This window comes from Mustela nivalis, assembly GCF_964662115.1.
Source record: "Mustela nivalis genome assembly, chromosome: 17".
Classification (NCBI taxonomy): domain Eukaryota; kingdom Metazoa; phylum Chordata; class Mammalia; order Carnivora; family Mustelidae; genus Mustela; species Mustela nivalis.
This window is the reverse complement of record NC_139036.1, coordinates 19,528,802-19,541,241: the sequence shown is the minus strand read 5'-3', so window position 1 is coordinate 19,541,241 and position 12,440 is coordinate 19,528,802. Positions and strand designations below refer to the sequence as shown.

At 36.6% G+C, this 12,440-nt stretch overlaps 1 protein-coding gene across 3 annotated transcripts in view; it reads left to right on the top strand.

Annotated features, from left to right (window-relative positions):
* NSRP1 (nuclear speckle splicing regulatory protein 1) overlaps positions 1–11,105 on the top strand; it is a 58,894-nt gene extending 47,789 nt beyond the window's left edge. For all 3 annotated transcript variants that reach the window (XM_082707130.1, XM_082707132.1, XM_082707131.1), the window contains 5 exons: positions 286–342; positions 5,016–5,144; positions 6,554–6,761; positions 7,729–7,837; positions 9,631–11,105. In XM_082707130.1, coding sequence (XP_082563256.1) covers positions 286–342; positions 5,016–5,144; positions 6,554–6,761; positions 7,729–7,837; positions 9,631–10,693 — 1,566 coding nt within the window. In that variant the 3' untranslated portion in view covers positions 10,694–11,105. The remainder of the gene's footprint in view (positions 1–285; positions 343–5,015; positions 5,145–6,553; positions 6,762–7,728; positions 7,838–9,630) is intronic.
* The last annotated feature ends 1,335 nt before the right edge of the window (positions 11,106–12,440 follow it).

Genomic DNA, 12,440 nt, shown 5'->3' with positions numbered 1-12,440 from the left:
TGCTTTAGTGGTAAAGTTGGGAATAAAAAGCCATGTTACCTTATTGTTTCCTATACCATTCTATTTTCTCTGACACCTTACAGACTATGCTCTTGATTTACCAAAAAATTCATTTGTTTCCTTGGGTTTCGGTAAAAGACCTTGAAAATGTTAATTTAATTATAATATTTTTTTCCTAATACTTTTCTGTTTTTTTCGTATAAGTAAGAAACTAGTTGCCAACAGAAAACTGGAAAAGAAGTTTTAAATTGTCTTAAACAGTAACAACATTTTTATGTTTTATAGACCTCCGTGAGTGAAAGCCTTCAGAGGGAAGCTGCTAAGAAACAAGCAATGAAACAGGTAAGGTGGCTGAATGAATTAAATGTATTTGGTGAGATAATTATTTCAGTATGAGTTTTGGCATCTATGTCCTAAGACTGAGCAGAGTAGTTGTGTATAAAGAAATAATTTTATCTTGACCCTTCTTTTTTGAAAATGTTTAAGATGTTTCTTGATTTACATATATTTCAATTTTTTGTGATAAATTTTCAAGGAAAAAGCACAATGAAGAATTAACTCTTCACTGCTGTGTTGTAAACACATTTCTCTTTTCAGATGACTCAGGAGTCTTAACAGTGGATTATATGGTTTAATAATTCTTACTAGAGAGCCTACTTGCTTAAAAAAAGTCTCTTCACACCAAAGTGGTTTCATAATTTTATATTTGAAATTCATCTACTAAGAATGGGGAATATCTGATAATTTTCAATAGATTTGCCTTATACTTTATATTTGTATAGTGCTCTGGTCATATTTGCAAGCACTTTTTTGTACACACATTACATTTTTAAAATTCTCACAAACCTGCCCATGGTCCTGATTAAGAAATCTGAAACTTCAAAAGGATACATTACCCCTCATGATCACACAACTAATTACAGAACTAGGCCTGAACGTCTACTGATTTTTCTACTATGCCATTGTATCTTAGATTTAGCTGCTACAATGTCATGGTACCTTTCTTTTTAATTTTAATTTTCCCCCCTCCACTTTCTTTAACTTTTGACATCTGTTTCTCCCTTCTCTACCTTGAATCCTGCATAAGGATAAATTTGTTAAATGCTTTCTAATGTGCCAGATTTTATAGCAACTACTTTTTTTTAATGAAGCTGATACAATTTATATAAAGCTGATAACAATAGCACATCATAGAGTACATTATATAGAGCCATATACATATATGGGGGAAAAGGGGAGAGAAAATAAGCATTCAGTTTTGAATGTTATTTAATTCTGTAGTAGGCACAAGGAATCATGGAGGAACACATAGATAACTTTGAAGATAGTTGTAATATTCTAGTTCTTAAGCTGGGTGACACATTCATGAGTGTGCATTTTATTGCGTGGGTGTGTGTATATGCTATATTTTCTATTTGAAATGCTATATAACAAAAATAATTTTTATTTAAATTTTTAAAATTTAATTTCATTTAATTAACATATAATGTATTATTGGTTTCTGAGGTGGAGGCCAGTGATTCCTTAATCTTATAGAATACCTAGATGGCAACTACTTTTTAATACTCTTACAGTCTTCATTTTGTAGTTGAGGACATGAAGGCAAAGGATTTATGTGACTTTTATGAGGTCTTGTAGTTCAACCCAAGCAGTTCAGTTGCAAAGTGCACGCTTTTAGCCATTATGTTTACTGCCACCCTGGAGAACGGGCACAGAATTACGTAGTTTAGTAATGTTAAGATAATATCTTTGTTTCATACTGGAATATAACGTGTAACTCAACAGTCTCATATGATTTAATGCACACATTTCTAAAATTGATTTATTTTTTTATTTTTTATAATTTTTTTATAAACATATACTGTATTATTAGCCTCAGGGGTACAGCTCTGTGAATCACCAGGTTTACATACTTCACAGCACTCACCATAACACATAACCTCCCCAGTGTTCATAACCCCACCACCCACCCTCTACCCCCTCCCCCGGCCACCCTCAGTTTGTTTTGTGACATTAAGAGTCTCTTATGGTTTATCTCCCTCCAGATCCCATCTTGTTTTATTTATTCTTTTCCTACCCCCAGGCTCCCCACGTTGCCTCTCAACTTCCTCATATCAGGGAGATCATATAATTGTCTTTCTCTGATTAACTTATTTCACTAAGCATAATATCCTCTAGTTCCATCCACATCATCGCAAATGGCAAGATTTCATTTCTTTTGATGGCTGCATAGTATTCCATTGTATATATATACCAAATCTCTTTATCCATTCATCTGTTGATGGACATCTAGGTTCTTTCCATAGTTTGGACTAAGAGTCTTATGGTTTGTCTTCCTCCGTGATTTTGTCTTGTGTTATTTTTCCCTCCCTTCCCCCATGTTTCTCTGGTTAGTTTCTTAAATTTCACTTTTTTTTTTTAATATTTTATCCATTTATTTGACAGAGATCACAAATAGGCAGAGAGTCAGGCAGAGAGAGAGAGGGAAGCAGGCTCCCTGCCAAGCAGGGAGCCCGAAGTGGGGCTCGATCCCAGGACCCCCAGATCATGACCCAAGCCGAAGGCAGAGGCTCAACCCAGGCCTCCACATATTCTTTTTTAAAGATTTTATCAGTTGAGAGAGACCAGAGTGAGAGAGAAAGAGCACATGTAGCAGGAGGGGCAGAAGGAGAGGAAGAAGATGACTCCCAGTTGAGCAGAGATCCCAACTCAGGACTCCATTCCAGTACCTGAGCTGAAGGCAGGTGCTGAACTGACTGAACCACCCAGGTGTCCCTTCAATTCCACATATGAGTGAAGTCATATAATTCTTTCTCTGACTTATTTCACTTAACCTAATTCCCTCTAATTCTATCCATGTTGTTGTAAATGGCAAGATTTCAGTGGCTATTTGGACTCTTTCCATAGTTTGGCTATTGTGGACATTGCTGCTATAATCTTTGGGGTGCATGTGCCCCTTCAGATCATTACATTTGTATCTTTGGGGTAAATACCCAGTAGTGCAATTGCTGGTTCGTAGGGTAGCTCTATTTTCAACTTTTTGAGGAACCTCCATGCTGTTTTCCAGAGTGGCTGCAATAGCTTGCATTCCCACCAGCAGTGTGGGAGGGTTCCCCTTTCTCCGCATCCTCGCCAACATCTGTTGTTTTCTGACTTCTTAATTTTAGCCATTCTGACTAGTGTGAGGTGGTATCTCATTGTGGTCTTGATTTGTATTTCCCTGATGCTGAGTGATGTTGAGCATTTTTTTAATGTGTTGGCCACTTGTATGTCTTTTTTGGAGAAAATGTCTTCATGTCTTCTGCCCATTTCTTGACTGGATTATTTATTCTTAGGGTGTTGAGTTTGGTAAGTTCTTTATAGATTTTGGATACTAGCCCTTTATCTCACATGTCATTTGCAAATACCTTCTCCCATTTGTAGGTTGCCTTTTGGTTTTGTTGACTGTTTCCTTTGCTGTGCAGAAGCTTTTTATCTTGCTGGAGTCCCAGTAGTTCATTTTTGCCTTTGTTTCCCTTGCCTTTGGCAGCATGTCTAGCAAGAAGATGCTGTAGCTGAAGTCAGAGAGGTTGCTGCCTGTGTTCTCCTCAAGGATTTTGATGGATTCCTGTCTCACGTTGAGGTCTTTCATTCATTTTGAGTCTGTTTTTGTGTGTGGTGTAAGAAAATGGTCCAGTTTCATTCTTTTGCATGTGGCTGTCCAGTTTTCCCAGCACCATTTTTTGAAGAGACTGTTTTCCATTGGACATTCTTTCCTGCTTTGTCGAAGATTAGTTGGCCATAGAGTTGAGGATCTATTTCTGGGTTCTCTATTGTGTTCCGTAGATCTGTGTGTCTGTTTTTGTGCCAGTACCATACTGTCTTGATGATTACAGCCTTGTAATAGCCTGAAGTCCAGAGTTGTGATGCCACCAGCTTTGGTTTTCTTTTTCTTCATTCCTTTGACTATTATACTCTTTTCTGGCTGCATAATTTTAGCATTATGTGTTCCAACTCTGTGAAAAATGCTGGTTGTTATTTTGATAGAGATTGCATTGAATGTATAATTGCTCTAGGTAGCATTGACTTTTAAATGATATTTGTTCTTCCAGTCCATCAGCATGGAATGTTTTTCCATTTCTTTATGTTTTCCTCAGGAGCTTTCATGAGGGCTCTGTAGTTTTCAGATCCTTTGCCTCTTTGGCTAGGTTTATTCCTAGGTACCTTACAGTTTTTGGTGCAGTTGTAAATGGAGTAGATTCCTTTTCTCTTTTTCTCTTACTTTTAGTGTATACAAATGCAGCTATTTCTTTGCATTCATTTTATACCCTGCCACTTTGCCAAATTCCTATATGAGTTCTAACAATTTTGGTGTGGAGTCTTTCGGGTTTTCCACAGAGCATATCACATCATCTGCGAAGAGTGAGAGTGTAACTTCTTTGCTGATTCAGATTCCTTTTAAGGAATGGGTTATTTTAATAGCCAGACAACATTTTTTTTCCTTCTGTTCTTTTATCTGGTCTTCAAGTGCACAGAACCGATGATGGCAACATTATCCGACTCCCTGTTTCACTGGAAAACCTATTAAATGTCTTCCTTAGCTGTAATATTTGCATTAGGTCATTGGTAAATAAATATTGTGAAGCCAAGTTCAGAAGTTCTCTGCTCTTGGTTTGAGGTGTTTGTTGCTTGTTTTTAAAAATCATATATGAATGAACTGTATAAAGCAGATAATACAACAACTTAGAAGGTGGATACAATTATTTTCCTAATTTTTTTAGATGAAAACTGAGGCAAGAAAAGATGTTTCACAAACTTACTTAGAATAGCCTATAAGTTATAGAGCCAGGATTCAAACCCAGGCAGTCTGGCTCCAGACTGATGTTTATATTTTTAGTCTAAAATGTAATTGAATTTTGTAATATATATCTGATTCATGATCCTCTCTCAGAAAAGTTAACCAAGAATTTTTATGGTATGTTTCAGCCAGCTTATATTTTTTTAGACATGTTTGTTTGTTTGCTTGTTTGTTTTAGACCAAACTAGAAATCCAGAAGGCCCTTGCAGAAGATTCTACTGTATATGAATATGACAGTATTTATGATGAAATGCAGAAGAAAAAGGAAGAAAATAATCCCAAATTGCTTTTGGGAAAAGACCGGAAGGTTTGTAGCTGAAAATACAAATTTCTTTGACCTCAAAGATTTATTTAATTGTTTTAGAGACAGTAAGAGCGTGAATGTGCAAGTGGGGGGAGGGTAGAGGGACAGAATCTCAAGCAGACTCCCCACTGACTGTAGAGCCTGACATGGGGCTTGATCTCACTAAACCCTGAGATCATGACCCAAGCCAAAATTAAGAGTTGGACACTTAACTGACTGAGCCACCCAGGTATCCCTTGACCTATATTTTATATCTAATCTTAGCATGAGGAATGATCTAAGGAAAACCTTTTATAAGGGTATTTGAAGTGTGAAGAGATCCTAGTTCCTGATAACATAGATTTGATTTAGAACTCCCGAAGCCCTACATTTGGTATCCTAATAAGAATGAGTAAATTATCTAACAATACAAACAGTTAAGTTTTGATTTTTTATTTTATCACCACAAATAAATTTTTTTTTAAACAGAGTTTTATGTTTTGTCTTGTTTTTAAATATTTTATTTATTTATTTGACAGTGAGAGAGGGAACACAAGCAGGGTGAGTGGGAAAGGGAGAAGCAGGCTTCCCTTTGAGCAGGCAGCGTGATGGCGGGGCTCCATCCCAGGACCCTGGGATCGTGATCTGAGCTGAAGGCAGACACTTAATGCCTGAGCCATGCAGGCGCCCCACAAATAAATTTTTGAAATTTTTTCTTAGAAAGTCTTTGTTTACTAACTCCTCTTCCTGTTCATATTTTGTGTTTTATCATCTCATTTCTTTATTGCTTTCAGGCTGACAGCTAAATCATCTGCACATAGCATATTTTTAGTTTCAAAAAAATGATTGAGAGTGGGGTCTTAATATAAGTCCAAATTGTCTAACATTCTATTTCTTTCACAAGCACAGACTGATTGTTAAAGATCTTTACATTTTATAGTAGTACGAGTAGGGTGGTGGTGTAAAATTGCAGCTTTTTTTAAAAATAGGCTCCATGTAGAGCCCATTGGTGGGCTTGAACTCACAATCACGAGATCAAGACCTGAGCTGACTGAGCCACTCAGGCACCCCCATCTATTCTTTTAAAAAACCGTATTTCAACTAATGTGAAAAACTAATAAGAACCTTTCTGATTTACTTTCTGTTGAAGTATTGAGACAATACCTGTAAAAAGGGTGAAAACATAGTGGAAAAATTAGTTTGAGATTTTTAAAAAAGTAAAATAGCATTTTGAATAATTTGTCTTTACACTTAAATTTTTATTGAAAAGAATTTTAGTTTCAGTCTTGCTAATAAATTTATATTTTTTGAGAGGATGACAGTCCCACTTATTTGGACTAGCCATTGTTATCTTAATAAATTCATGATAAAAACAGAATATTCTTAATTTTTATCTTTGATTCTTCTCTGAATTATCTTATTTTTTTCTCTAGCCCAAATATATTCACAACTTACTAAAAGCAGTTGAGATCAGAAAAAAGGAACAGGAAAAGAGAATGGAAAAGAAAATACAGAGAGAACGAGAAATGGAGAAGGGAGAGTTTGATGATAAGGAGGCATTTGTGACATCTGCCTATAAGAAAAAACTTCAAGAGAGAGCTGAAGAGGAAGAAAGAGAAAAAAGGGCTGCTGCACTTGAAGGTGAACTGGAAGAGGGAAGAGGGGAGGAGGAAGCAGAAGCAGCAAAATTCTGCCCTGTGGTTTCACCATTTGCTCTGTCCCTGAACTTCTAGATTCTAGATGTTGTGGTCCTCATTTATATGAATTCAAGGTGTAGATACGATAGTCTGTGACTTTATAATAAACGGAGAAAAGATGGTGACTAAAACCTTAGCTGTACTTTTAGTAACTGTTATTTCTACTGGAATTCACATCTCTCGTTTTGTTGCTTAAAACTATAGCCATTACAAGTCATTGCCTTAGAAAATAATTCCAAATGTAAAAACCTTTATTACAAGTCGTAACACCACAATATTTGTCAGAAGGACTATAAATCAAGATTTAAATCCTAGTTATGTTTTCTGGGTTTAAGAAACTAAAGTAACATCACTCAGGGAACTGGGTAGGCATTTAGAAAAATAGTAACGTTAATTCAAGAAAGAGAAAAGATGTGCAGGAGCCAGAGAATGTCTTAATGCTTTACTTCAGTATTTCGTACACATGGTCATTTCCCAAGACCTAAGTGCATTGTATATTTATAAATAGCTTAATTAGCAGATGCTCATCAATTTTAAATAGAAGAAAATCAAATCTATAATATTCTAAGCATGTATTATGTGTTTATATAGAATATCAGTTGGCAGATTTTCTGTGAAGGACTAGATAAGTAAATATTTTAGGCTTTGTGTACCATATGATCTCTGCTGAAGCTACTCAGTTCTGCCTTTTTAATGCAAAAGCAGCCTTGAACAATAAGTGAACAAGTCTACATTCCAATAAAAATTTATTTACAAAAACAGTAAGCCACATTTGGTCTGCAGGCTATAGTTTGCTAACTAGCTCTAGAGAGTAGTTTATACACTATGTATGTTACATTGTCTGTATGAAAAACTAAACTGTGTTATGCCTTGTTGAATATATTTCTCTCACTTTGCTTGCCTCCTCTTAGCACGTTTGGATGTAACCAAGCAGAAAGATCTCAGTGGATTTTATAGGCACTTGTTAAATCAAGCAGTTGGTGAAGAGGAAGTACCTACATGCAGCTTTCGTGAAGCCAGGTAAGACGTGGCATATGGAATAGTAGAAGAAAGATTCCATTCATGATCTGTGATTATGGGATCACTTTAACCCTCTGAAAGATAAAGGAATGCAGTATTGCATATTGTGTTGTCAGCCAAACCTGACCTAATGAAATTGTTAGGGATTTACACTTTCTTAATTAAAAACCCACAGATTACTTATTTCTGTTCTGCAGTAATCCTACATGTATATTCAAATAGTATATAAGGGAAGTGGTTTATTTTTGTAAATAGAACTTGGCCTCTATAAAACAGAAGATTGACATATCAAGGGCTAGAAACGTACTACCTAATATGTAGCTACATTACAAATACTCAATTGTCACAATTGGGTAATGGCAACCATATTAGAGGGCATAAATATGAACATTACTATTCTGTAGATACATCCATTAGCACTGGCATAGAAAATAAGGATTGGAGGGGTTTTTTGATAAAATCATAAGGTATCGTAGGAATGGTGAAATGACTATCATACATATAAAGCTGAAGTTAAAAAGGAGAATTTGTCCTAAGCTTGTACCTGAGTAAATGGTTTTTTGGAAGAAAAACATTGAGATTAGAGGATCTAAGTCTGTGTTGCTAGGAAAAGGAAAGAGTAGAATTAGGGCTGAAGAGCCAGAATTAGATTTATACTCCACCTTCCCTTCCCCTGCCAAATTCTGGATTTGATTACAAAACTGATGAAAATTAGGAGTCTAAGGAAGTGTATTTGAAGAGAGATTTTTGAGTAGAAAATTAGAATTTCTATTAGAGTCTGGAATAGTTGTGAGGCCAGCCATGAAATTCCATAATGTCATTTTTTAGTTGTACTTTTTTCAGAGTCTAATAATGGAATTTCTAGCTATTAAATGATCCTTTAGCCAAGACAGTTCTGCCAGCAATTCCCAGAGAACCACAGTTCTGTTAGTACGATCACTATGTAATCAGTAAGAATAAATGTGTGGCTAATGTAAATAAATTAGCCACACTTACCAGTTGGGAAAATGTAGGTGATGTAAATAATTTTTGGTGGTTTTTATTGTAATCAGATGAATTCACATATTCCTATTTTGTTGTGATAGGTGCCAGGGGTTATATTAGGATGCTCATGCCTTTTTTTTTTTTTTTTAATATTTTATTTATTTATTTGACAGACAGAGATCATAGATAGGCAGAGAGGCATAGAGAGAAGGGGGAAGCAGGCTCCCTGCTGAGCAGAGAGCCCAACATGGGGCTTGATCCCAGGACCCTGAGATCATGACCTGAGTGAAGGCAGAGGCTTAACCCACTGAGCCACCCAGGGACCCCTCATGCCTTTTTAATCATAAGAAATTATGTAGTGATATTTAGAATTAGATTTTGCTGTGAAAATATCTTCAGCTATTTCCAAGACTATTCTTGAATTTTTTGAAAAGAGAGGAATAAGAATCTGTCAAAGCTGCAACTTGAACTTCATGTTGTGAAAATAGCACTTAGATCCAGAATGTATCTTACTATTCCCAATTATTCTTTATCATGCTGAATAAAAATGAAGGCCTTAAACAGACTTATGCTTGAAGGTTCTAGTGGTCCAATATAGAAAGGCTAATTTGCTCTATTTTACTTCTAACTTTTTCTGAAAATACTCTGAATGGTTGGAAAATAATAGTTCGTAGATGTTTAAAGGGTAAATAGCACCTTTTTGCATTTAGTCGTTACATTGGTTTAAGTATTGAGAAAAATTACGTGACCACTTCATGTGCTTACTCTAGTGATAATGTGGCATTTTGTGTTATATTATCTGTTTTAAGATCTGGGATAAAGGAAGAGAAATCAAGAGGTTATTCGGATGAAGTAAGTTCAGACCACAGAATACCACCTGAGAAAAGCAATGTCCAAACTGTTGGGCAAGCAGAGGAAAACCCAGATGCAGACAGTGACTTTGATGCTAATAGGGAGAATGATGAAATGGAAGAAAATAATAAAGTGAACTGCAGGAGGAAAAAGGTCACAGAGACCTCTGAGGGTGACTCCAAGCATCAGAGAAATCAAGCACACTCACGGTCTTCTAGTGAAGAAAGAGAGCATGGTACCAAATGCCACACAAAAAGGTCCAAGTCAAGAGTTCATGAGAAAAGGGAAGATCAGCACCAAGAGAGACAGTCCAGGGATCATGAAAACTATTACATTGACCATGATTACCGAAAAGAAAAGAAGGATTCTCACAGGCACAGAGAGGCCAGTCATAGAGATTCTCACTGGAAGAGGCATGAATATGAAGAGAAACTGAGGGGAAGAGACCAAAGAGAAAGAAATGACAGAGATTGGAAAAGGGAGAAAGACAGGGAGAAATACTCCCCAAGAGAACAAGACCGAGATAGACAACGAAATGATCACAACCGACACAGTGAGAGAGGAGGAGAGAAGGAGGAGAAAAGCAAAGAAAAGGAAGAGCATATGAAACCTAGGAAAGAAAGATACGAAAGCAGCGATAGGTACAGAGATAGAGAACAGCGGGAAGTGAGTGTTCAACCTTCTGAAAGAAGCCGAGACAAAAAAGAAAGCAGCCCAAATTCTAGGGCAAAGGATAGGTTTCTTGACCGGGAAGGATCCAGTAAAATGAGAAATATGGAAAAGGGCAAAGAAAGAAACCCAGAGAAACTCTCCAGTTCTGAAACATCCCTAGGAGCAAAACACAGACTCACAGAGGGAAGCCAAGAGATGGGCAAAGAACAAGAGAAACCACCTGAGGTGGGGAACAAGTTTGCAAAGCGAAGCAATGCAGAAACTGTAATGTCGGCTAGAGACAGGTACCTGGCCAGGCAAATGGCACGGGTTAATGCAAAGACATATATTGAGAAAGAAGATGACTGATAACTGCCCAAATAGAAAGAACTGTGGAAGCACAAAAATTGTAACTCCTGGACCATACTTTGTGAAGGCATAAAGGAGTGTGTTAACAGTGGTTGGGATGGCATTTTTAAATATATTTTCAAAATTCATTTTTGGTTTAAGTAAAAAAATAAGTCCTTTTATCTTGAATGTTTGAATGAATTGATACATATTTAATTATCAGTACCACATTCTTGTTTGTATTCAAGCAACTTAAAGAATGTTAAATCCCTATATTTACTTAATGAGGACAGTGGGCTCTACTATAGCCATTAAAAAATAATTCAAACAACCCCCTAATAATGTTGGTTTTGTTGCAGGAGCTATTTTATAAATACTGTATTCTGGATAAAAATATGTGGATTTGAACAATAAAGTAGAAACTATTGTTATACTTTACGTTCTGAAATTTGTGTTAATGGATAAAATATGGATCAGATATCCTAAGTAACTATCTCACAGCGCATTTGGCTTAAATGCAAATAAAAATAGTGAAGTGTTTGTACATTTAATTCATGCACATAGTTTATTTTAAAAGTATGTCACCCATTTATGCTGCAATTCCTCTTTTTTTTCAATTTAAAAAAAAATCACTTTAATTGGGGCGCCTGGGTGGCTCAGTTGTTAAGCGTCTGTCTGCGTTCGGCTCAGGTCATCGTCCCAGGATCCTGGCATTGAGCCCTGCATCCGGCTGTCTGCTCAGCGGGAAGCCTGCTTCTCCCTCTTCTACTCTCCCTGTTTGTGATCCCTCTCTCGCTGTCTCTCTGTCAAGTAAATAAATCTTTAAAAAAAAAATCACTTTAATTCCGAAACCCTGTCAAGTTAATTGGTTATGTTGTTTCAGTTTTAGGTAAAGGTGAAAAGATGGAGGAGATTCAGGTACCCGATTTAAGAGCCTGTCTTATTTTATATATTAATAAACTTAACATTTGGGGGCATCTGCATGAGTCAGTGGGTTAAGTGCCTGACTTGATGTCAGCTCAGGTTATGATCTCAGGGTTGTAAGATCAAGCCCCATGTCAGGCTCCTGTGCTGGATGTGGAGCCTGCTTAAGATTCGCCTTCTCTGCCCCTCCCCCTGCTCTTTCTCTTTTTTTTTTTTTTTTAAAAAAAAGGACTTTTAGAAAAGACATGATATTAAGGATCAAATTCAGCATTCATAAATCATTTTATTATACCTTTAAATCCAAGAAGGGAAACTAACAAGAAATCAAATGCCCATATCTCTTGACTGACACATTAAACATCAGTTGCATCCTAATAATTTAAAAAGACCAGTGATGGGGCACCTGGGTGGTTTTCAGTTAACTGTGTGCCTTCAGCTTAGGGTCCTGGGATTGAGCTCCAAGTCAGGCTCTGTGCTCAGCCGGGAATCTGTTGCTTTCTCTGCCTGTGTGTGTGTGCTCACTCACTCTCTCTCTTAGATAAATAAAATATTTAAATAAAAATAAAAGATCAGTAACAAACAGTTAAAAAGCACTCCCCTACGTGTACACAAGGAGAGTCATATCGTAACTATGAAAAAGTTAAGGTGAAATGATGGAAGACCATGAGTGACCGGCTAAAAATCTTCCACCTCTGTAGGGAATATGGTTCCTTTGTTGTAGTTACTATAAGGAGCCATAGATTAGATTAGTTTAACCATAGTATGTAAGATACAGTCAAGGAGGGAGAGACGAGTCAGCTCTGATAAACTTGATTTCTTTCCCGCAGTAGTTTAGAGACTTTTC